The sequence below is a fragment of the Gorilla gorilla genome, chromosome 10 (assembly GCF_029281585.2).
Source record: "Gorilla gorilla gorilla isolate KB3781 chromosome 10, NHGRI_mGorGor1-v2.1_pri, whole genome shotgun sequence".
Taxonomy (NCBI): Eukaryota; Metazoa; Chordata; class Mammalia; order Primates; family Hominidae; genus Gorilla; species Gorilla gorilla.
The window spans coordinates 125882322-125905046 of NC_073234.2; the positions used below are offsets into that span (position 1 = coordinate 125882322).

At 43.7% G+C, this 22725-nt stretch overlaps 1 protein-coding gene across 1 annotated transcript; it reads left to right on the plus strand.

Moving 5' to 3' along the window:
• Nucleotides 1-32: 32 nt before the first annotated feature.
• On the plus strand, nucleotides 33-21962 carry FAM216A (family with sequence similarity 216 member A). The gene is made up of 7 exons (XM_055359034.2): nucleotides 33-174; nucleotides 4242-4282; nucleotides 16654-16775; nucleotides 17902-18031; nucleotides 18111-18294; nucleotides 19435-19517; nucleotides 21596-21962. Exons 1-7 carry the CDS (start codon nucleotides 83-85, stop codon nucleotides 21712-21714), a joined length of 771 nt encoding a protein of 256 aa, XP_055215009.1. The 5' UTR covers nucleotides 33-82; the 3' UTR covers nucleotides 21715-21962.
• Nucleotides 21963-22725: the final 763 nt, after the last annotated feature.

Sequence of the window (22725 nt, forward strand, 5' to 3'; positions counted from 1 at the left end):
AGCCTGACGCACGCGTGCTGTCGGGGGAGGGACGCTGGGACAGCTGCTCCCGCACACGGCTCGCGGTCTCGGCGCCGCGGAGATGCCCGGCCGGGGTCCGGGGTCCGACTGGACGGAGCGTAGCTCTTCTGCAGAGCCGCCCGCAGTGGCCGGGACCGAGGGTGGCGGCGGCGGGTGAGGTTGGGGGCCCCGGGGTAAGGGTGGCAGCATGGGGCCCCCGGGTCGTGGGGCCCCCGGGTCGTGAGGCCCCCGGGTCGTGAGCCCCGTGGAGGAGGGCTGCGGCCGACCTCTCGTCTCGGGGGCTGGCCCCGTTGCCCTCAAGTGAGAGGCGGGGAGCAGTTGTGTTGTGGACAGGAGGGCAGAGGGGAGGACTGCCTCGCGGTTGAGGGAGGGTCTCTGAGGGAAGCTTCGGAGGAGCGTTTGGTGCAGTGGCCACGAGGTGACTGCGACAGTCGCCCGCGTGCATCTCTCTGCCCCGAGGGGGCGCTGCGAGCCCTGCTGGGACGTTTGCTGTCTGGCACAGGACTGTGTGTCCACCGAAAGGCGAGGCGGCGGGGACAGAGGAGGAAGATGTCCCCCGGTTCAACTGGGGGCATCCAGGCCCATAAACGAGTTCCTTCCCTCTAGTGACATGAGCCACCTTCCTGTCAAACGGGGATTTCTTTTTCTTTTTTTTTCTTTTCTTTCTTGTTTTTTGAGAGCGAGACAGTCTCGCTCTGTTGCCTAGGCTGGAATGCAGTGGTGCGATCTCAGCTCACTGCAACCTCAGCCTCCCAGGTTCAAGTGATTCTCCTGCCTCAGCCTCCCGAGTAGCTGGGATTACAGGCGCCTGCCACCACGCCCGGCTAATTTTTGTATTTTTAGTAGAGAGGTGGTTTCACCATGTTGGCTAGGCTTGTGTCGAACCCCTGACCTCAAGTGAGCCGCCCGCCTCGGCCTTCCAAATTGCTGGGATTACAGGGTGAACCATTGCGCCCGACCTCAAACGAGGGTTTCTAATCGCCAATGAGACCAATGACTGAATATCCGAGGTGCCTTGATCTTGACATTTTCTTCACACTGAAGTTCCTTTTTTCACAAATCGATTTCGTTTTGAGCAGGTTTTTACACCTATTTCCTAGATAGTGAAGACAGCGAGCTGTTGAAGTCACTGCTGGAGACTCTACCTCCTCTTCCTCTCCCTACTTTATTCCCTAAAAGCAAGAACTGCAATATGTTTGCCGTTCAGTACAACCCGCAGTCAGGGCCCCTGTTGCACCCATGGCCATCCTTTTTGTTTTTTTTTGAGACAGAATCTCGTTCTGTTGCCCAGGCTGGAGTGCAGTGGTGCCATCTCAGCTCACTGCAAGCTCCGCCTCCCGGGTTCACGCCACTCTCCTCCCTCAGCCTCTGGAGTAGCTGGGATTACAAGCGCCTGCCACCACGGCCGGCTACTTTTTTGTATTTTTAGTAGAGACGGGGCTTCACCGTGTTAGCCAGGATGGTCTCGATCTCCTCACCTCGTGATCCGCCCGCATGGCCGTCCATTTTGTCTCTGGTGCTACTGAAGACTTCTTAAAGATGGGATGGAGCCTTGGGTTTCTTTTCTGTTCTTCACAGTCCTTGGCCGACTGCAGGATCCTGGTGTATCAGGAGATACGTGAATTTTTTTTTTTTTTTAATTGAGACAGAGTCTCCCTCTGTCACCCAGGCTGGAGTGCAGTGTCACGATCTCAGCTAACTGCAACCTCCGCCTCCTGGGTTCAAGCAATTCTCCTGCCTCAGCCTCCCAAGTAGCTGGGACTACAGGTGTGCGCCACCACGTACCTGGCTAATTTTTGTATATTTAATAGAGATGGGCGTGAGCCTGTAATCCTAGAAGGTTCTATTATGATCCCCACTTTATGGATGACAAAACAGGCACAAAGAGGTTGTTTGTCCTTTCCTTTTATCTCCGCCTGTCGTTCATCTCCATGCTTCCTTTAGTTTATCCAAACTCTTAAAAATACAATTAAAAAAAAAGACAGTATGCCCTTCAGTTTGGTTTAAGGAACCCCATTAAAAAACACAAACCAAGACTAATTTATGAAAAGCTTATATTCCCAGAAATACAAAATAAAATTTTCAAACTAGAATCAGGTTTATTATGCCACATGATACAATGTTGGCACTGGCAGGGGTCTTAAAAATCATCAATTCCAGTCATATTTACTAATCTGAAAGGGGAAGTAATCTGCCAAAAATCCCATTATTAATTAATGGGAACTCCGGAACTCCTTACTTTTTTTCTTCTTTTTTTTTGAGACGGAGTCTCGCTCTGTCACCCAGGCTGGAGTGCAGTGGTGTGATCTTGGCTCACTGCAACCTCCGCCTCCCAGGTTCAAGCGATTCTCCTGCCTCCTGAGTAGCTGGGACTACAGGCACGTGCCACTACGCCTGGCTAAGTTTTTGCATTTTTAGTAGAGAACGGGGTTTCACCGTGTTAGCCAGGATGGTCTCGATTTCCTCACCTCGTGATCCACCCGCCTCGGCCTCCCAGAGTGCTGGGATTACAGGCGGGAGCCACCGTGCCCAGCACTGTTTTTCTTTAAAGTCAGGTTTATTGAGGCATAATTTACACAAATTAAAGTCTTACTTTTTCATGTATAATATGATGGGTTTTGACAAATGCACATGGCTATGTAAGCACTGCCACACTAAAGATACAGAGCAGCTCTATCACTCCTTCAAAACTCCCTCATGCCCTATAAAGTCAACCTTTGAGAAAGGAAGCCACAGGAGGGTTGCCAGCAGAGAAGGGATGTGATCTTACTTTACTTAAAAAGGATCACGCTGGTTGCTAGTTGGAGAATAAACTAGAAGGAGCAAGCGTAGAATTAAGAAGTTGGAATACAAGAAAACGATATGGTGGCTTGGAATAAAATAGCAAAGGAAGCGGCGGTGAAAAGTTCATAACAAAAACTTTATAAACTTGGCGCCTGGCCCATGAACTCTTGGTCATTGAATAAATTGCAGGATGAGGATCAGTTGTTTTGTCTTAAGTTTAGAAAAGAAAAAGAATTTGTACGAAATTAGAAACATTACAGACCAACTTATTAGTTCTAGCACACCTTAATTACTATTCAAAGAACAGTCTTTCGGCATGGCGTGGTGGCTCACACCTGTAATCCCAGCACTTTGGGAGGCTGAGGCGGGCGAATCAGTTGAGGTCAGGAGTTTGAGACCGGCCTGGCCAACATGGCGAAACCTTGTCTGTACTAAAGATGGAAAAATTAGCCGGGCGTGGTGGCGGGCACCTGTAATCCCAGCTACCGGGAGGCTGAAGTGGGAGAATTGCTTGGACCTGGAAGGCGGAGGTTGCAGTGAACGGAGATCACGCCATTGCACTCCAGCCTGGGCAACAGAGCAAGACTCTACCTCAAAAAAGAAAAAAAAAAAAAGAACAGTCTTTTCAATACCCAAATCACTTCATTAAAAATAAAGACAGCAAGATAATCACATGGATAGCCCAGGAGCCCCAACTACTTTATTGAGCTCACTGTAGGAATGAGATTAGGAAGCTATAAAATTAAGACCCAGGATAGGCATGGTGGCTCACATCTGTACAAAAATTAGCCAGGCGTTGTGGTGCACGCCTGTGGTCCTGGCTACTTGGGTGGCTGAGGATCGTTTGAGCCCAGGATTTTGAGGCTGCGGTGAGCTATGATCGCGACACTGCACTCTAGCCTGGGTGAAGGAGGGAGACCCCATCTCTAAAAACGGAAAGAAAAAAATCTTGGAGCCATTAGGATTTAACCAGAATTATAGGAAAAAATTTGTAAGACATTATTTCTGATGGAAACATGAAAAGTAAAAATAATATGCAACACTATCCTTTTTTAAAATTTGAAATATGTTGGTTGGGTGCAGTGGCTCACACCTTTAATCCCACCACTTTGGGAGGCTGAGGCAGGCAGATCATCTGAGGTCAGGAGTTTGAGACCAGCCTGGCCAATATGGTGAAACCGTGTGTACTAAAAATACAAAAATTAGCTGGGTGTAGCAGCGCTAGTCCCAGCTACCTGGGAGGCTGAGGTGGGAGAATCACTTGAAACTGGGAGGCAGAGGTTCCAATGACCTGAGATCATGCCACTGCACTCCAGCCTGGGTGACAAAGTGAGACCCTGTCTCAAAAAAAAAAAAAAAAAAATTGAAATATGTTGTTCAGTGCTTGTAACATTGTAATTATTACATATTATTTATATGCTTTATTTTTTCAACAGATCAGCTGGATACTCTTGTTACCAGAATTCCAAAGGTTCTGGTGAGTAGTGCATATAAAGCAGATAATACTTATAAGTAACATGGTTCTGAGAAGCCTATTTGTCTGTAACTACTTACACAATAGAGTTTTTTTCTTTTTTCTTTTTTTTTTTGAGACAGAGTCTCACTCTGTTGCCTGGGCTGGAGTGCAGTAGTGCGATCTGGGCTCACTGCAACCTCTGCCTCCTGGGTTCAAGCGATTCTCCTGCCTCAGCCTCCTGAGTAGCTGGGACTACAGGTGCGTGCCACCATGCCTGTCTAATTTTTCTATTTTTAGTAGAGACAGGGTTTTGCCATGTTGGCCAGGCTGGTCTGGAACTCCTGACCTCAGGTGATCCACCTGCCTCCGCCTCCCAAAGTGCTGGGATTACAGGCATGAGCCACCACACCCAGCCCACAATAGAGTTAAAAATAGATTGTATTAGCATCCTTGGTGAACTTAGTCTTTAAGATTTCAAAGAGCAATCAGGGAGGTTTTTCTTGTCTGTTGGTACAGTATATTTTACATCAAGCATTTTTAAAATTAGCAGTGAATCCTAAAAGAACTGTATTTATAGCTGATGTTGGTTGAAAAGTACAGAGCACAGCCTGGGGTTTATACATGGATAGAAGAAAAAAATTCTAAATTGAATAGCTTCAAAGAATACAAAATATTTCTCAGTGCTGATGTTTTCCTCTCACTTGAAATAAAGAATAGAGCTTTCAAAGTATTCACCTCTTCTCTGCTGGAGTTAAGAGAGTAGGTAAAACAATCCCCCAAAGGTCTCTCACTAATTGCTTTTTTTCCCTTGGGAGAGGAGCTGGAATTAACTGACTGTAGGAGTGTGTGTGTATGTATATATATTTTAAGTATAGTAGTTATAATAGGTTTTAAATGTTTCATTTAAATTCAGTGATACATAAACCTGGGTTCACTTTGCTTTTCCTTGGTAAATATATAGTCATTACAGTTACCTGGGAAAAAAATATACAGACATATGTGGGCATATATACATATATAAATAAATAATATGGTCATTTAAAAAACGTGTTGCAGTCTGGGTTCATTAATTTAGATTCCTCACCAAAATTCTTACTGAATTATAGTTCAGTGTAAAAAAGAAAGGAAACACAAAACAATATAATTATTAGTAATATATTCCAGATGTGGAGGGAAATAAATATTAACAATTATCAGTATATTAGATTGACTTAGTTATATAAAAGAAAAATTTCTAAACAAATATATGCCTAGTAAAAACTCTGAAAGGCAATATGTCAAAGTGTTTTAAAATAATTACTACTAGGCCGGGCACGGTGGCTCACACCTGTAATCCCAGCACTTTGGGAGGCCGAGGTAGGTGGATCACCTGAGGTCAGGAGTTCAAGACCAGCCTGACCAACATGGTGAAACCCCGTCTCTGCTAAATATACAAAAAAATTAGCCAGGTGTGGTGGTGCACGTCCGTAGTCCCAGCTACTCGGAAGGCTGAGGTGGGAGAATCACTTCAACTCAGGAGGCGGAGGTTGCAGTGAGCTAAGATCATGCCACTGCACTTGAGCCTGGGCGACAGAGCGAGACTCTGTCTCAAAAAAAAAAAAAAAAAAAAAAAAAAAAAGCTGGGCGCCGTGGCTCACGCCTGTAATCCCAGCACTTTGGGAGGCTGAGGCGGGCGGATCACCTGAGGTCAGAAATTCGAGACCAGCCTGACCAACATAGAGAAACCCCGTCTCTACTAAAATAAAAAATCAGCTGGGTGTGGTGGCACATCCCTATAATCCCAGCTACTCGGGAGGCTGAGGCAGGAGAATCGCTTGAACCTGGGAGGCAGAGGTTGTGGTGAGCCGAGATCGCGCCGTTGAACTCCAACCTGGGCAAGAAGAGTGAAACTCCATCTCAAAAAAAATAAATTAATTAAAAAAAATTACTACTAGATTGTGGAATTAAAAGTTTTTATTTTCTTTTTATACACTTAGTTTACTTCACTAATCTGCAGTGAACAATGTGTATTGCTATTTATAATTGGAGGGGAAAAGGGCCAGTATTCAGCAAGTGCTTGATTGTCTTCCTCTATGGTTGAACTTAAGGATTCATTCTATTATTTAAAATAAACACGATAGCCAACTACTGGCAGTGACTCTAGATATTACTGTTATTATTATTTTTGAGACGGAGTCTCACTCTGTCGCCCAGGCTGGAGTGCAGTGGTGTAATGTTGGCTCACTGCAACCTCGGTCTCCCAGGTTCAAGCGATTCTCATGCCTCAGCCTCCCAAGTAGGTGGGATTACAGGCACATGCCACCATGCCTGGCTGATTTTTCTATTTTTAGTGGAGACGGGGTTTCACCATGTTGGCCAGGCTGGTCTTTAACACCTGACCTCAGGTTATCCTCCCGCCTTGGCCTCCCAAAGTGCTGGGCAGGCATGAGCCACAGCGCCTGGCCCTCTTTATTCTTAAATACTTCCAAGTATGTATTTCCTTTATTTATTTATTATAAGACAAGGTTTCACTTTGTCTCCCAGGCTGGAATGCAGTGGTGCAATCTCAGCTAACTGTAGCCTCGACCTCCCTGGCTCAAGTGATCCTCTCGCCTCAGCTTCCCAAGTAACTGGGACTTCACCCCTGGCAAAAAAAAAAAAAAAAAAGTGGGGGTATTTATCTTAGCTATATTTTTTACTCTATCCCCCAGGCAGGAGTGCAGGGATACAATCGGCTCACTGCAGCCTCCACCTCCTGGGCTCAAGTGATCCTCCCACCTTACCCTCCAGAGTAGCTGGGACCACAGGCATGCGCCACCACACCCAGCTAATTTTTATATTTTTAGTAGAGATAGGAGTCTTGCCAAGTTGCCCAGGCTGGTCTCAAACTCCTGGGCTCAAGCAATCTGAACACCTCGGCCTCCCAAAGTGCTGGGATTACAGGCATGAGCCACCACGCCTGGCCTATCTTAACTACATTTATTTATCTCACAAAATAATTATCCAAATCAAGAACTTGAAATACTGTTATCTATAAACCTTATTGAGATATCGTTTATTGTTTCAATAATATCCTTTATAGCCAAAAATAAAAAAAATCCAAGTTTATGAATAGCATTCAGTTGTCAATGTTTTTTTTTTTTTGAGACGGAGTTTTGCCCTGTCACCCAGGCTGGAGTCCAGTGGCGCGATCTCGGCTCATAGCAAGCTCTGCCTCCCAGGTTCACGCCATTCTCCTGCCTCAGCCTCCCGGGTAGCTGGGACTACAGTCACCCGCCACCACGCCCCGCTAATTGTTTGAATTTTTTTTCTTTTTAGTAGACATGGGGTTTCACCATGTTAGCCAGGATGGTCTCAATCTCCTGACCTCGTGATCTACCCGCCTCGGCCTCCCAAAGTGCTGGGATTACAGGTGTGAGCCACCGCGCCTGGCCTAATGTTTTTATGTTTCTTAGCTTTTTTCTTTTTTTTGAGACGAAGTCTCACTCTGTCGCCCAGGCTGGAGTGTTGTTGCACAATCTTGGTTCACCGCAACCTCTGCCCCACCAGGTTCAAGCAGTTCTTGTGTCTCAGCCTCTCGAGTAGCTGGGATTATAGGCACATGCCACCATGCCTGGCTAATTTTTGTATTTTTAGTAGAGACAGGGTTTCACCATGTTGGCCAGGCTGGTCTGAAACTCCTGACCTAAAGGATTTGCCCACCTCATCCTCCCAAAGTGCTGGGATTACAGGTGTGAGCCACTGCGCCCTGCCGACATTGGTATTTTTGAAGAATACAGGCCTGTGGGGTTTTGTTTGTTTGAGACAGGTTCTCACCATGTTGCCCAGGCTGGAGTGCAGTGGCACAATTACAGCACACTGCAGCCTCAACCTCCTGGGCTCAGGTGATCCTCCCACCTAAGCCTTCAAGTAGTTGGGACTACAGGTGTGAGCCACTACATCTGGCCCAGGCCTGTTCTTTTGTAGAATATCCCTAAATTTGGGTTTGTTTGATGTTTCCTCCGATGAGATTCAGCTTATGTCCTTCTAGCAGGAATAGCACAGAAGTGGTGCTGAGTTTGTCCTGGTTAATCATATCAGGAGAACCCTGCTGTGCATTAGTCCGTTACTGACAATGTTGTCATCGTTTGGTTCAGGTGATGTCTGCCAGCTTTCACCACTGTAAAGTTATGATTCTTACCCTTTGTAAAGGTAAAAGTATATGGGGATATACTTTGAGACTTTGTATATAGCCTATTACTTCTCAAACTTTCATCCATTAGTTTTGTCATCCATTCTTTTATTTATTTATTTATTTATTTATTTTGAGACGGAGTCTCGCACTGTCTCCTAGGCTGGAGTGCAGTGGTGCAATCTCGGCTCACTGCAAGCTCCGCCTCCCGGGTTCACGCCGTTCTCCTGCCTCAGCCTCCTGAGTAGCTGGGACTACAGGCGCCCGCCACCACGCTCGCCTAATTTTTTTGTATTTTTTTTAGTAGAGACGGGGTCTCACTGTGTTAGCCAGGATGGTGTCTATCTCCTGACCTCGTGATCCACCTGCCTCGGCCTCCCAAAGTGCTGGGATTACAGGCGTGAGTCAACGCGCCCAGTCTTGTCATCCATTCTTGACTAAATCCATTATGATTAAGATGGCTAGAAATATGTGCTTTTTCTTTTTTTTTGAGTCAGAGTCTCCCTCTGTGGCCCAGGCTGGAGTGCAGTGGTGCAATCTCGGCTCACTGCAAGCTCCGCCTCCCGGGTTTATGCCATTCTCCTGCCTCAGCCTCCCGAGTAGCTGGGACCACAGGCCCCCGCCACCACGCACGCCTAATTTTTTTGTATTTTTTTAGTAGAGACGGGGTCTTACTGTGTGTTAGCCAGGATGGTGTCGATTTCCGGACCTCGTGATCCACCCGCCTCGGCCTCCCAAAGTGCTGGGATTACAGGCGTGAGTCACCGTGCCCGGTCTTGTCATTCATTCTTGACTAAATCCATTATGATTAAGATGGCTAGAAATATGTGCTTTTTCTTTTTCTTTTTCTTTTTTTTTTTTTTTGAGACGGAGTCTCCCTCTGTCGCCCAGGCTGGAGTGCAGTGGCGCAATCTCGGCTCACTGCAAGCTCCGCCTCCCGGCTGAGGCCATTCTCCTGCCTCAGCCTCCCGAGTAGCTGGGACCACAGGTGCCTGCCACCATGCCCGGCTAATTTTTTGTATTTTTAGTAGAGACGGGGTTTCACCATGTTAGCCAAGATGGTCTCGATCTCCTGACCTTGTGATCTGCCCACCCGTGCCTCCCAAAGTGCTGGGATTACAGGCGTGAGCCCCCGTGCCCAGCCATATGGACTTTTTCTAATTCCATCATTGATTCTACATTTTTCAGATGGCTTTCTAATGAAGAGCTTCCCTTTCTCTACCATTTTTCAATTTATATATTTATTATATAATTGTCAACACATGGATTCTTATACCATTGAATAGGTTAAATACTTTACTTTAAATCTGTTATTTATTTTGATGCTCAAATTATCCCAGATTTGGCCAGTGGGAGCCCTTTAAAGATGGCTCTTGTTCTCTGTCTCCATTATCCTTTGAAAACTTTTATCTTTTAGCACAAAACGTTGTACTGTCCCTGTTCTACCCTTGATGTCTGCCGTTTCTCCAAAGAGCCTGTGGTAGGCAGCATGGTCCCCAAAGATGTTCACACTGTAATCTCTCTAACCTGTAAATATGTTATGTTACATGGCAGGAGCAATTTTGCAGGTAAAATTAAGTTATAACCCTCAAAAGAGATGTTATTTTGAATTTTCTGGGTGGGCCCAGCCTAGCCCAAGGCAGAGGAGTTTCTCTGGCTGAAGTCAGACAGATGTGGGGAAGAGGAGCAGTTAGATGTGAAAGGAGAGATCTTGACAGCCCATTGTTGGCTTGAAGATGAAGAGAGCCACATGTCAAGGAAATAAGGACTTTGATTTTGTAAGGAACTGAATTCTGCCAACAACCTGAATGAACCACTACAGGCTCCAGGCACCCCAGTCCAGCCCAGGCACCCCGATGCCTTGATTTTGGCCTTGTGAGATTCTAAGCAGAGAACCCAGTGGATTCATGTTATACTCAGTCTTTTGAGCTATAGAACTATGAGACAATACGTGAGTGTTGTTTTAAGCCGCTAAAGTTGTGTTGTTATGGCAGCAAAATGAAACTAACATAGAGCCCCTTTTTTTAAAATTTTATATATTTAAGGCCGGGCGCGGTGGCTCACGCCTGTAATCCCAGCACTTTGGGAGGCCGAGGCGGGTGGATCACGAGGTTAAGAGATCGAGACCATCCTGGCTAACACGGTGAAACCCCGTCTCTACTAAAAATACAAAAAATTAGCTGGGCGTCGTGGCCGGCGCCTGTAGTCCCAGCTAATCGGGAGGCTGAGGCAGGAGAATGGCGTGAACCTGGGAGGCGGAGCTTGCAGTGAGCCTGGGCAACAGAGCGAGACTCTGTCTCAAAAAAAAAAAAAAAAATTACATATTTAAAGTAGAGAAGAGTACGTAGAAACCAAGATCTGGGTGCTAGGTGTGCTTATTTATAATATATTGTCATTGCTTCTAGACTTTCTCCGAGGACAGTGCTGGGAAAGAAATGTGTGTGCATTTACCTGTGAGCACATACATACCCATACATATCTATTTCAATATGTCTACTAACTCCAAATTCCAATCCAACAAACAGGGTTTATTCTGTGCTTTCCTCTTTCCATATTAATAGGTAACTCGTCTCCAAAAGTGTGAGACCTGCTTCTTATTAACTACAATATATTATTTGCTTCGTCCTAAGATGTATAAAAAAGTAGTTTCTAAAGTGCTAACACATGCTTCTAAAAAAAAAAAAAAAAAAAGCCTAGTAGGCTGGGTGCGGTGGCTCACGCCTGTAATTCCAGCACTTTGGAAGGCTGAGGTAGGTGGATCATGAGGTCAGGAGATTGAGACCATTCTGGCCAACATGATGAAACCCTGTCTCTACTAAAAATACAAAAAATTAGCTGGGCATGGTGGCGCGTGTCTGTAATCCCAGCTACTTGGGAGACTGAGGCAGGAGAATCACTTGAACCAGGGAGTTGGAGGTTGCAGTGAGCAGAGATCGCGCCACTGCACTCCAGCCTGGCGACAGAGCAAGACTCCATCTAAAAAAAAACCAAAAAAACAAAAAACAAAACAACAAAAAAAGCCTAGTAATTAATTAGAGATCAGTATTTGCTTAGAGTTGTTTTTGTTTGAGGGCATATAGTCCAAGCAGTATATTCAAAAGTTCTTGGGTTGGTTAACTATTTATTTGTGGTAAAATATACATAATATAAAATTTACTATTTTAATCTTTTTTTTTTTTTTTGAGATGGAGTTTCGCTCTTGTTGCCCAGGCTGGAGTGCAATGGCTCGATCTCCGCTCACTGCAACTGCTGCCTCCTGAGTTCAAGCGATTCTCCTGCCTCAGCCTCCTGAGTAGCTGGGATTACAGGTGCACCCCCACCATGCCCAGCTAATTTTTTTTTTTTTTTTTTGAGATGGAGTCTCACTCTGTTGCCCAGTCCGGAGTGCAGTGACACGATCTTGGCTCACTGCAAGCTCCACCTCCCGGGTTCACGCCATTCTCCTGCCTCAGCCTCCTGAGTAGCTGGGACTACAGGCGCCCGCCACCATGCCTGGCTAATTTTTTTATATTTTTCTAGAGACAGGGTTTCACCATGTTAGCCAGGATGGTCTCGATCTCCTGACCTCGTGATCCGCCCGCCTCGGCCTCCCAAAGTGCTGGGATTACAGGCGTGAGCCACCGCACCCAGCCTAAGGGTTTCACCATGTAGGCCAGGCTGGTCTCAAACTCCTGGACTCAAGTGATCTGCCCGCCTCAGCCTCCCAAAGTGCTGGGATGTATAGGCATGAGCCACTGCACCTGGCCCATTTTAATCATTTTTAAGTGTACATTTCAGTGGCATTAAGTATATTCACACTGTTGTCCGACCACTACCACCATCCATTTCCAGAAAGTTTTCATCTTCCCAAACTAAAACTCCGTACCTATAAAACACTAACTCTCAGGTGGGCGCAGTGGCTCGTGTGTGTAATCCCAGCACTTTGGGAGGCTAGGGCTGGAGGATCGCTGGAGCCCAGGAGTTTGAGACCAGCCTGGGCAACATAAAATTAACTTTAATTTTTTTTTGTCTCTAAAAGAAAATTTAAAAACAATAAAAAACCACTAATTCCCTATATACCTCCTTTCCCCTGACCTCTTGCAACCTCCATTCTTTCACTCCGTATATATTTGATTTTCCTAGGTATCTCATAAAAGTTAAATCATACAATATTTGTCCTTTATGACTGGCTTATTTCACTTAGCATGTCTTCAGGGTTCATCCATATCGTACCATGTGTCTGAATTCTCTTTTTTTTTTTAAGGCTAAATAATATTCCATTGTTTGTATATACCACATTTTGTTTATATATTCATCTGTTGATGGATACTTGGGTTTCTTCCACTTTTTGGCTATTATGAAGTAATGCTGCTATGAGCATGGATAAATAATCTGTTTGAGTCCCTGCTTTCAGTTCTTTTGGAATTGCTGGATCAGAAGTGGAATTATTAGATTATATGGCAATTCTATGTTTAAATGTTCGAGGCACTGCCATACTATTTTTCTTTTTCTTTTGAGTCAGTCTCACTCTGTCACCCAGGCTGGAGTGCAGTTGCAGTAACTCAGCTCACTGCAACCTCTGCCTCTCAGGTTCAAGTGATTCTTCTGCCTCAGCCTCCCAAGTAGCTGGGATTACAGAGGTGTGAGACCATGCCTGGCTAAGTATTTTGTGCGTGTGGTTTTCTTTTTTAGTAGAGACAGGTTTCACCATGTTGCCCAGGCTTGGTCTCGACTCCCAACCTCAGGTGATCTGCCTGCCTCAGCCTCCCAAGGTACTGGGGTTACAGGCGTGAGCCACCATGCCCAGCCTATTTATTTTTAAGTGCTTCATTTTGTGTAAAGAAATGTTATCAAGCTATTGAGAAATTAAGTGTTGGTCCAAAATATAATATGCATCTCAGAAATATTGTTTATTAAGGACACAAGACATATTCTTATATAAATAGCCTCTGTTTACAACTTGAAAAAGGATTTCCAAAACAAAAAACTTTTAAAAATCTTAAATTGGCATTCATATTATTACAGATTATAAGTTATGTTTCAAGGGTCATAATACAATTTCCAAATGATTTTCCATTTCTTGGTCAACTAGTTAGTCCTTACCTGTAGTATCCAACTTGCCAAAATCTTGAAGAAATAACTAAATTTAAAGTTTAATACAAAACTGAAATAGCCTGTTATTAATAATATTGAAACAAAAATGTGCTTATTGAATTCAACTAACTACACACTTTTTCTTTTTTTGAGACAGAGTCTCACTCTGTCACCCAGGCTGGAGTGCAGTGTTGCGATCTCGGCTCACTGCAACCTCCACCTCCTGGGTTCAAGTGATTCTCCTGCCTCAGCCTCCTGAGTAGCTGGGACTACAGGTGTATGCTGCCACACCTGGCTAACTTTTATATATTTTTTAGTAGAGACAGGGTTTTGCCATGTTGGCCAGGCTGGTCTCCTGACCTCAAGTGATCTGCCCGCCTCAGCCTCCCAAAGTGCTGGGATTACAGGCATGGGCCACCACACCCGGCCACAAACTTTTAACTTAAAATGTGTCTTTCCAGCTTTATTTGTAATAGACAAAAAGTGGAAACCACCCAAATGTCTATCAACAGGTACATAATCAAATAACAGTGTAAACATATATACAATAGAAGATAACCCAACAGGCCGGGCACGGTGGCTCACGCCTGTAATCCCAGCACTTTGGGAGGCCGAGACGGTCAGATCACAAGCTCAGGAGATCGAGACCATCCTGGCTAACATGGTGAAACCCCGTCTCTACTAAAAATACAAAAAATTAGCCAGGCGTGGTGGCGGGCGCCTGTAGTCCCAGCTACTCAGGAGGCTGAGGCAGGAGAATGGCATGAACCTGGGAGGCGGAGCTTGCAGTGAGCCGAAATGGCGCCACTGCAATCCAGTCTGGGCAACAGAGCAAGACTCCATCTCAAAAAAAAAAAAAAGATAACCCAATGATAAAAATAAATGAACTATTTGTTACATGTGACATGAGTGGATCTCAAAATCGTTAGGTTGAGTGAAAAACCAGACAAAAAATGAATACTGTGTATTCCCATTTATATCAAACTCAAGAAAATGCAAATGAATCTATGGTAATAGAAAGCACATCAGTGGTTGCCTGGAGAAGGGAGTGTGCAGGGAAGAGGGATGTATTATTATAAAAAGAGACATTTCGGGGCCGGGTGCGGTGGCTCATGCCTGTAACCCCAGCACTTTGGGAGGCCAAGGCGGGAAGATCACGAGGTCAGGAGATCAAGACCATCCTGGCTAACACAGTGAAACGCCATCTCTACTAAAAATACAAAAACTAGCTGGGCGTGGTGGCGGGCACCTGTAGTCCCAGCTACTCGGGAGGCTGAGGCAGGAGAATGGCGTGAACCCGGGAGGTGGAGCTTGCAGCTTGCAATGAGCCGAGATGGTGCCACTGCACTCCAGCCTGGGCGACAGAGCGAGACTCCTTCTCAAAAAACAAAAACAAAAACAAAAAAAAAGAGGCATTTCATGATTTAATTGTCAGAGACTATTTTTCCCAAAACTGCTAGTGAAGCTTATACCCTAAATTACTAGTCTCAGTATGTCTGAAACTGAAAACCAGTTCCCATTCTTCTGGGAATATGTTTCAACTTTTATTTTTTACTAAAAGGTTATTCTTTTATGCTGTCCACAACTGTTTTTAAAACAATGAAATATGCTGGGCATGGTGGCTCATGCCTGTAATCCCAGCACTTTGGGAGGCCAACGCAGGCGGATCACCTGAGGTCAGGTGTTTGGGACCAGCCTAGCCATCATGGTAAAACCCCATCTCTACTAAAAATACAAAAATTAGCTGGTAGTGCATGCTTGCAATCCCAGCTACATGGGGTGCTGAGGCAGGAGAATCGCTTGAACCTGGGAGGTGGAGGTTGCAGTGAGCTGAGATTGTGCCAGCACTCTAGCCTGGGCAATAGAGTGAGACCCCATCTCAAAAACAAACAAAAATCAACAACAAAAAATGAAATAACTGAAACTATGTAAAAATAAATTTTGATAAATTTCTGCAGTCTTTCATGTTAATACTACATCTCCAAAGGGATAAAATTTGTTACTCTAGTCTAATACAGAATAGAATTTTAAGGCCGAGTGCAGTGGCTCACACCTATAATCCCAGCTACTTGAGAGGCAGAGGCGGGAGAATCTCTTGAGCCCAGGAGTTTGAGGCTGCAGTGAGCTATGATTATGCCACTGCACTCCAGCCTGGGCGTCAGAGATCCCATCTCTTAAAAAAAGATTTAAAAAACTATATACTAAAGTTAGGCCGGGCGCCGTGGCTCACGCCTGTAATCCCAGGACTTTGGGAGGCTGAGGCGGAGGATCATGAGGTCAGGAGATCGAGACCATCCTGGCTAACACGGTGAAACCCCATCTCTACTAAAAATACAAAAAATTAGCCGGGCATGGTGGCAGGTGCCTGTAGTCCCAGCTACTCGGGAGACTGAGACAGAAGAATGGCATGAACCGGGGAGGCGGAGCTTGCAGTGAGCCGAGATCGCGCTACTGCACTCCAGCCTGGGGGACACAGCGAGACTCCGTCTCAAAAAAAAAAAAAAAAAAAAAACTATATAGTAAAGTTAAATGATAATAAAATATTACTGTAAATCATTAAAGCACAAATCCTGCGTGTATATTTTCTCTTTAGTATGTTTCTGACATGATAATGTTACTGTCAACACTTTGCATCTTAGCTGAGTTCAAAATAATGTATTATATATACATAAAATATTTATTTACAAGTATCTTTGATGTTGTTTGCTCTAAAACCAAATGGCATATCATACAGTCTCTTCAAATTTAAGTCTGAGTGAAAATATTCAGTACTACTCCAGGATAATCACTGACACATGTAAATATCTAGATCTTTTTTTTTTTTTTTAGACGGAGTCTCACCCTTTCGCCCAGGCTGGACTGCAGTGGCGCTATCCTGGCTCACTGCAAGCTCCGCCTCCCGGGTTCACGCCATTCTCCTGCCTCAGCCTCCCGAGTAGCTGGGATTACAGGCGCCCACCACCACGCCCGGCTAGTAGAGACAGGGTTTCACCGTGTTAGCCAGGGTGGTCTCGATCTCCTGACCTCGTGATCCACCCGCCTCGGCCTCCCAAAGTGCTGGGATTACAGGCGTGAGCCACCACACCTGGCTTAAATATCTAGATCTTAATAATTCAGTTTGTTGAACTGATCTTTGCCTCTGAAATTCACATGATGTCTTTGCCTACAGATAGAATCAAAGATGGATACAAACTGAACTCACACATAGCTAAGCTGCAAGAGTTATGGAAAACTCCCCAAAATCAAACAATCCACCTCCCTAAATCAATGATGGAGGCGTCCTTTTTCAAGGTATGCTAACAGGGACATATTTAAATACCAATACTCTTTGTATTCAGAGCCGAACTTTTTAGTGAAGATCAGCTGCTTAGAGGGTGAGATACTGCAGATGACAAGGCATATGCAGTATAATTGTCTAGGAGTCAATAAATATCTTTGAGTAAACTCATGAATGAATGTAAAGATTTATACATTCTTTATCATAAGAGTTATTTCAGGGTTTTATGATACTTCATATCTAATGTATCTTTACTGAGGGGAAGCTTAATGCCCCAACCACAGAGATGCTCAAGAAAAGTTCCATCTTTTCTTGAAAACAGAAACCCAACTTCACACATATTTTACTCAAGGACTACAAAATTAAGAAGAAAGCAGGTAAAGAAAATGGCAGTAATTAGCTTGCAAGTAGGATTTAAAAAAAGAAAAATAAATAAAAGTAAATGGCAATAAGGATTTTACAATGGTTACCTGTATCCCATTAATGATCATAACTGCTAAAAGTATCTCTAAAGCAATGTGAATTAGGGTAAATTTTTCTAACATTTTGCATTTTCTTTGAACTTACCATGTATTCAGTAAAGTAAATCTTGTATATATAGTGGAATCATACATCTTAAGTGAACATTAACTTCTAAATCAGCAAGTGCAATGAAAATCTCAAGTCAAAATTACTTAGAGACTAACATACTATCCCTCAGAATGTCCAACACAGTCAGTTATTCTTCTGGTGCTGGAAAAGAATGTTTCTTCAGTTGAGACTAAGTAGAGTAATTGGGTTGATTTTAGGTACCATGTTATACCTCAAAAATCATTTTGAGAAGGCAAGATGCCCACCCTGAGAGGCGCATAGCAAGTAACACTTGACAGAACAGCAGATTCACTCTTTCCTTGTTCATCTAGAGCAATGGGTTCTCAGACTTCAAAGGGCATCTGAATCACCTGAGTGGAATGGCAAGCAGAGCCACTTGCACTGTTTAATTGGCCATTTCTTTCTCTTTTGTCAAGTTAACGTAGTTGAATTTGCTAAAGTAAAATACAGTTGGCACAACTCTCTTGAACATTCATCTCTTCAGATAAGGAATATTGCCAACTCCTATAATACAATGCAGACTATAAATCCTCTTATTCTGTCTTTTAGCATCCAGACCTCACCACAGGCCAGAAGCGTTACCTGTGCAGCATTGCTAAAATCTATAATGCAAACTATCTGAAGATGTTAATGAAGAGGCAGTACATGCACGTACTTCAGCACAGCTCACAAAAGCCAGGCAGGTGCACCTCCAGTTGTCTTTTCACTAGTTTTTACAATTAGTGAGCGGGTCTTTTAACAGGTGATTTGTATCACAGGTGTCCTCACTCATCACAGAAGCCGCCTTAGCTCCCGTTACTCACAGAAACAGCATTACCCTTGCACTACATGGCGACATCAACTGGAGAGAGAGGACTCGGGGTCTTCTGATATCGCAGCTGCATCTGCACCTGAAATGCTCATACAGCATTCCCTTTGGCGGCCAGTGAGAAACAAAGAAGGGTCTGTTTCTTAGTGTAAAGGGGGGGGAATGCATCTCAGTTTAATTTTTTTTTTCTCAGACAGGGTCTTGTTCTCTCACCCAGGCTGGAGTGTAGTGGTGTGATATAGTTTACTGTATTCTCAAACTCCTGGGCTCAAGCAATGCTCCTGCCTCAGACTCCCAAGTAGCTATGGCTAAAGGCACAAACCACCATGCCCTGCTAGTTAAAAAAAATTGTTTGTACAGAAAGCATCTCACTATGTTGGCCAAGGTACTCTCACCTCCGCCTCCCAAAGCACTGGGATTACAGGCGTGAGCTACTGTGCCCAGCCTTCCCCATCTCTTTTGAAGGGTAGCTAAGTGATATTAATGCTTGTGTTCCCTAATATATTCACTTTGCTAAATTCAGAATAGGCTGGACTGTTAAAAAGCAGAGATACTTTTTTTTTTTGAGACCGAGTTTCGCTCTTGTTGCCCAGGCTAAAGTGCACTGGCACGATCTCGGCTCACCGCAACCTCCACTTCCCGGGTTCAAGCGATTCTCCTGCCTCAGCCTTCCTGAGTAGCTGAGATTACGGGCATGCGCCACCATGCCCGGCTAATTTTGTATTTTTAATAGAGACGGGGTTTCTCCATGTTGGTCAGGCTGGTCTTGAACCCCCAACCTCAGATGATCCGCCTGCCTTGGCCTCCCAAAGTGCTGGGATTACAGGCATGAGCCACCATGCCTAGCCGAGAGATATTTTCATACTTTTTCTTTACTGCACTGATAAGAATATGCCACTTCTTTTAGAATATATTTTGTGGAATTATAAAAATTTCTTTATCAGATAGAGTTATGGATGACTGCCCTTTTCAATGTAATTCCCACTCAACCTCAAAATAATGCAAATACTTTCAAAAGGAGAAGAATATGGTTGGTTATGCACAGGGGAATACTATATAACAGGGAGAGGAAAAAGATTAAGCAGCATGAGTACTGAAATTCCACTGCAGCAGCTTTACATGTCAGGGTTAAGAAATTACAGGAGAATCTGGGTGTTGAAAGGGTCTTTTTGGTGATGTTGGCAGCTAATAAAACAAATTTGTGTGGTCTTCCACATGCCCTAGGCAGCTGTTCACTTTGCTGGCTCCAACTAAGATACTTCCCTTTCTTATAGGATAAAAACTGGATATGCATCTAAAACAAGATGTAAGTCACTGAAGATTTTTAGAAGACCAAGGAAACTGTTCATGCAAACAGGTAAATGTGGAAATTTAACAATATGCATTTTTAAAGATCTTATGCTTAAAAATACTAAACCAAATACAATTTCATTTCTATTATGAAGATATTAACAAATTTAGAATATGATTTGCTTTTATTGTCACAAATAAAAAACCAAACATAAAATATAGTTTATGCTTGCAATTAAAAGAACATACTGGGCCAGGCGCCACGGCTCACGCCTGTAATCCCAGCACTTTGGGAGGCCGAGGCAGGCAGATCACCTGAGGTCAAGAGTTCGAGACTCACCTGGCCAACATGGGGAAACTCCCATCTCTACTAAAAATACAAAACTCAGCTGGGCGTGATGGCAGGCGCCTGTAATCCCAGCTACTTGGGAGACTGAGGCAGAAGAATCGATTGAACCTGGGAGGCGGAGGTTGGAGTGAGTTGAGATTGCACCACTGTACTCCAGCCTGGGTGACAGAGTGAGACTCCATCTCAAAAAAAAAAAAAAAAGAAAAGAAAAGAAAAAAAGAACATACTGCTCAAAAGAGTAAGATTCAAGGTATTTCTAATGCTAAAGATACTTACAATATCAAGGTCAAAGACTTAGTAGAGAATGAATTCGTCAGAACCCAGAACCACAAACATGACTTTCTCAAGCAACAGCACTTCTTTTATGAGTTAGTGCTATTTTTGGATGAACATATTTTGTATAGCATCTATTAGTTTACAAAGTGCTATATCTCTTATAGTAGGCCCTTCTTATCCATGGGGAATATGTTCCAAGACCCCCAGTGGGTGGCTGAAATCTTGGATACTACTGAACCCTATATATACTTTGTTATTTCCTAAAAAATACATATCTATGATAAAGTTTTAATTTATAAATTAGGCACATAAAGAGATTAACAACAATAAATAATAGAACAATTTTTATAACAATATACTGTAATAAAAGTTATGTGAATGTGGTCTCTCTCAAAATATCTTATACTGTACCTTGGAAAGCAAAACTGTGGATAAGGAGGGACTTCTGTATACCATTTTGTTTGATATTCAACAAAACAGTGGAGGCAAGCCAAGGAGGTGATATTATCAAAATTTTACAGCTGCAACTCAGACAAATCCAGACTTTGGAAGGATCAGCATAAAGGATCCTTCTACCACAAGAACAAAATACTGCAAAATGAAAAAGGGAAGACAGACCGAATGATCAGAAGTATTCCGCAGAACTGATAATGTTAAATCATGTTAAGTAGTTTCCTAGTTATCAGCATAGTGAAGTAGGGAGGTGGGTAAGAAGTAGGGAAGTTGGCCAGGTGCAGTGGCTCATGCCTGTAATCTCAGCACTTTGGGAGGCCAAGGCTGGCAGATCACCTGAGGTCAGGAGTTCGAGACCAGCCTGACCAACATGGAGAAACCCTGTCTCTACTAAAAATACAAAATTAGCCGGGCGTGGTGGCACATGCCTGTTATCCCAGCTACTCGGGAGGCTGAGGCAGGAGAATGGCGTGAACCTGGCAGGCGGAGCTTACAGTGAGCCAAGATCGCGCCACTGCACTCTAGTCTCCAAAAAAAAAAAAAAAAAACAGAAGTAGGGAAGTTAGGCCTTCTGAATTGATATCCCATCACTGTATGACAGTGTTAGCCAGCTTTGCTGTAAATATCGTTACCATGCCTATCCAAGAAATGAGGGAAAGGGCAGGAGAGAAGGGGTAAGTCAGGTTCCAAAAGGTACAGTCAGCGGAAACTGTAGGAGGAGAGTCCCTGTGGTCCCCAGTAGAAGAGATGAGAAGGAACTAAATGAAAATGCAGAGATTCTGAAGATGTAACTGACCACTTTAACTTCCCCCAACCGAAAGATTTTGAAAATCAATGGTAAAACTTAGTAACAAGAGAATTTGCTGTACAGTAACTTGGCTAGAATACAGTATTGTGTATCTTAAAGAGTAAGAAACTTGGGGGAAGGGTGAGGTGACAAAGAGCCTTGAAAATTGCAGGCAATTTGTCTTTACTACAGGCTTATTAATAAGCCAGGTCATTTTGAAAGTTGTACTTAGAGCTTTATTTCCAAAACAGACAATTGTGAATTCTTATTTTTCCTTCAGTTTCTTCAGATGATTCTGAATCATACATGAGTGAAGAAAAAAAGGAAGAAGATTTACTAAATAAGTTTATGCAATCAATGTCAATTGAAGAACAGGGAGAACATCTGATGTTAACTTGACAGTCTTGTCTCGTGTATTGAATTCGTGCCAAAGGTGAGGGTAAGGGGTTGTGAGTTGTGTCCTGTATGTTTAGGATGGTATTGTTATTTATTAAATCATTAAGTAATTTTGGTTTGTTCAGAAACTTAAAACAATGTAATTGGTCTGATGTAGTTCCATGTACCAATGATAGTTATGTAAGAAAATTTACATGTAACATATACTTGTACTTCTAGCTAGATACAATTAAAACTTTTCTTGCATTCAATATTGAATTACTTTTCTTTAAATCTGACAAATGCATCGTATTTCTTCTTTCTGTGTTCATAGTAAGTCCTAAAACAGCAATATTAGAATATCCTACAAACGCCAGGCGCAGTGGCTCATGCCTGTAATCCCAGCACTTTGGGAGGCCGAGGAGGGTGGATCATGAGGTCAGGAGTTCGAGACCAGCCTGACCAACATGGTGAAACCCCCGTCTCTACTGAAAATACAAAAATTAGCTGGGCATGTTGGTGTGTGCCTATAGTCCCAGCTACTTGGGAGACTGAGGCAGGAGAATTAGAATTGCTTGAACCTGGGAGGCGGAGGTTGCAGTGAACCGAGATCACACCACTGCACTCCAGCCTGGCAACAGAGCGAGACTCCGTCTCAAAAAAAAAGAATATCCTACAAGTATTTTTTTGATTGGGCTAAGTGAAGCTTGGAAATATCCAGATAAAGAACAGCATTTGACAGAGATAATGCTCTGACTTGCAAAGTAGGTGATCAATAAATATTTGCTATTTGAATACAACTTTAAAATGTAAATACACATTTTCCCTATCTTATGAAATTACCACATAAATAACTTGGGACTCTCGGACTAGATTAGGTTGGGAGTAGTTACACTAACAAGAGGATTCTTTACGTTATATATTACTCTAATATGCTTCCTTGCTAAATTTGTATTTTTTTTTTTTTTTTGAGACGGAGTTATGCTCTTGTTGACCAGGCTGGAGTGCAATGGTGTGATCTCGGCTCACTGCAAC

Coding starts and splice junctions, on each gene's coding strand:
- FAM216A (XM_055359034.2), top strand. CDS start 83: ATGCCCGGCCGGGGTCCGGGGTCCGACTGGACGGAGCGTAGCTCTTCT. Junction 4,283..16,653: donor CCAGAATTCCAAAGGTTCTG/GTGAGTAGTGCA, acceptor CTTTGCCTACAG/ATAGAATCAAAGATGGATAC. Junction 18,032..18,110: donor GCACAGCTCACAAAAGCCAG/GCAGGTGCACCT, acceptor TTTGTATCACAG/GTGTCCTCACTCATCACAGA.